Below are 3,030 nucleotides of genomic sequence, written 5' to 3'. Positions count from 1 at the left end.
ACCAACAAATTGGGAAAAGATCTTTACCAACCCTATATCTGATAGAGGGCTAATATCCAATATATATATAAAGAACTCAAGAAGTTAAACTACAGAGAGTCAAATAACCCCCTATTAAAAAATGGGGTACAGAGCGAAACAAAGAATTCTCAACTGAGGAACACTGAATGTCTGAGAAGCACCTAAAGAAATGTTCAGCATCCTTAGTTACCAGGGAAATGCAAATCAAAACAACCCTGAGATTCTACCTCCCCCCAGTCAGAATGGCTAGGATAAAAAACTCAGGTGACAGCAGGTGCTGGACAGGCTGTGGAGAAAAAGGAACATTACTTCATTGCTGGTGGGATTGCAAGCTGGTACAACCACTCTGGAGATCAGTTTGGCGGTTCCTCTGGAAGTTGGACATAGTACTACCAGAGGACCCAGCGAAACTACTCCTGGGTATATATCCAGAAGATGTTCCAACATGTATTAAGGACACATACTCCACTATGTTCATAGCAGCCTTATTTATAGTAGCCAGAAACTGGAAACAACCCAGATGTCCAACAGAGGAATGGATACAGAAAATGTGGTACATCTACACAATGGAGTACTACTCAGCTATTAACAACAATGAATTTATGAAATTCTTGGGGAAATGGATGGACCCGGAGAATATCATCCTGAGTGAGGTAACCCAATCACAAAAGAACACACATGGCATGTACTCTCTGATAAGTGGATATTAGCCCAGAAGATTGGAATACACAAAGTACAATCCACAAACCACAAGAAATTCAAGAAGAAGGAAGACCAAGGTGTGGATACTTCATTCCTTCTTAAAAGGGGATCAAAATACCCTTGGAAGGAGTTGCAGAGACTAATTATGGAGCAGAGACTGAAGGAAGGACAATCCAGAGACTGCTCCACCTGGGAATCCTTCCCATATTAAACCATCAAATCCAGACACTATTATGATGCCAGCAAGTACATCCAGCAAGGAGCCTGATATAGCTGTCTCCTGAGAGGCTCTGACAGTAACCAACTAATACAGAAGTAGAGGCTCACAGCCATCCATTGGACTAAGCACAGGGTTCCCAATGAAGGAGCTAGAGAAAGGACCCAAGGAGCTGAAGGGTTTGTAGCCCCTTAGGACGATCAACAATATGAACTAACTAGTGCCCTCAGAGCTCACAGGGACTAAACCACCCACCAAAGAGTACACATGGTGGGACTCATGGCCCCAGCAGCATATGTATAGCAGAGGATGGCCAAGTCGGTCATCAATGGGAGGAGAGGCCCTTGGCCCTGTGAAGGTTCTATGCCCCAGTGTAGGGAAATTCCAGGGCCAGGAAGTGGGAGAGGGTGGGTTGGTGAGCAGGGGGAGGGGGGAGGGAACAGGGTTTTTTGTTTGTTTGTTTTAGTTTTTCTTTTCTTTTCTTTTTCTTTTTCTTGGAGGGGAAACTGGAAAAGGAGATATCATATGACATGTAAATAAAGAAAATATCTAATTTTAAAAAAGAATAAGGAACAGATATAAATAATGCATTACTGAAACTCTCTGTGACATTCACTCTCTCATACTGCTAAAATAACGTTTTGGTCCACAACTCACAAGGACTCTCTCTTTCTTTCTCTCCTTTTTTTTTAAATAAGAAATTGTCCTCTAACCAAGCTGACTGTCTCTTTTATACAATTAAAACTATATTTATTTTATGTATATGGGTGTTTTGCCTGCCTGTGTAGATGTATGTGTTCCCTGTGCGGCTCTGGTGCTCACAGAGTTTCTGCTACCCCAGGCCCTTTGCAGGTGATGCTGTATTGCTCGGTGTCTCTCCCAGTGCTTGCTCCCATGGTTGCTGGCCTCACATCCTTTCTGTCCTTGCCCCAGGTCAGTTTTTTCAGCTTCTCTCATCTGCAGTTGCCTCTCGTCTCCAACCTCAGTCTCATTTCACTCATCCATGTGGAAGAGGGCTTGTATGCTCTCAGCTGTCCTTTGTCTCACTACAGCGTGATCTCCAGAGAGGAGCTCTCTTGTTTACAGCCACGTCCATAGCCTCCCACACAGAGTCCAGAACTTTTGAAGCCATGATGAGATAGTTATTGAGTCGCTGGGTCTAATTAGTAACTTGAGCTGTTATATGACCCTATTTGCCCTTTACTGGTAAGTGTGCTGAGTTTTTCATATCATTTATCAGGGAAGACCTTGTTATTTCAGTACTAGTCTGAGAAAAACAAAAACAACGCAGATCCATGGAGGACCTTCAAATGCGTCGCAGATCTCAAGCCTTACAAGTGAAGCATCAGGCAGTCATGTGCTTTTAAAAAAATTATTATTTTACTCGAAGTTGATAGTTCTGGTGAGTCAGAGGGCCTCGTGCAGGCTGGGGAAATTCTACGTTACCATGACATAAAGACGCAATTTGGATTTGTTTTTGTCAGTTGCAAGAGCGTCAGTACTCATTTTAAAAACAATGATCGGCGACACAGCTTTTAATTAGTTAATTAGTTATCTAGTTATTTGTGGTGCTGAGGAGGGAACCTTGAGCCTAGCATGTCCCACCATGCTCCAGCCTCAGTCTCTGTTACAGTTTAAATTTTGTGATCGCAGGTACCTTTTCTTTCACCAGGAAATTCCCTTTATTGAATATCATTTACTGTTTTGGTTTTTTTCTGACAGACTTTCACTGGGTTTTTCCTGCGGCTCAGCTGATCTGAGCTGCTGACCCTCGGGGAGGTTGCTGCTTCCAGGCTGTCTGCTGCAATCCTGATGGCTCTCTCTCTCAACAGGAGTACATTGCTAAGAACTTCTGTGTTATGCAGTCCCAGATCGGCTATGATATCTTAGCAGAAGATACGATTACGGCCTTGTTACACAACAACCGCAAACTCCTGGAGAAGCACATCACAGCCAAAGAAATCGAGACCTTTGTCAGCCTGCTCAGGAGGAACCGGGAGCCGAGGTCTGCTCTGGTGGGGATGGTGGGGCCACGCCAAGCTCTGCTCTGGTGGGGATGGTGGGGCCACACCAAGCTCTGCTCTGGTGGG

General features: G+C 44.2%; 1 protein-coding gene across 1 annotated transcript in view; it reads left to right on the top strand.

The window, feature by feature from the left end:
• Positions 1-3,030, top strand: part of Itpr2 (inositol 1,4,5-trisphosphate receptor type 2) — a 421,140-nt gene that overhangs the window by 134,530 nt on the left and 283,580 nt on the right. The window contains exon 16 of the mRNA XM_031383897.1: positions 2,773-2,945. Within this exon, the coding sequence (XP_031239757.1) occupies positions 2,773-2,945 (173 nt within the window). The remainder of the gene's footprint in view (positions 1-2,772; positions 2,946-3,030) is intronic.

The sequence above is a fragment of the Mastomys coucha genome, unplaced genomic scaffold (genome assembly GCF_008632895.1).
Source record: "Mastomys coucha isolate ucsf_1 unplaced genomic scaffold, UCSF_Mcou_1 pScaffold20, whole genome shotgun sequence".
Taxonomy (NCBI): domain Eukaryota; kingdom Metazoa; phylum Chordata; class Mammalia; order Rodentia; family Muridae; genus Mastomys; species Mastomys coucha.
Note: the sequence above shows the minus strand (reverse complement) of the source record. Positions and strands in the feature narration are given on the sequence as shown.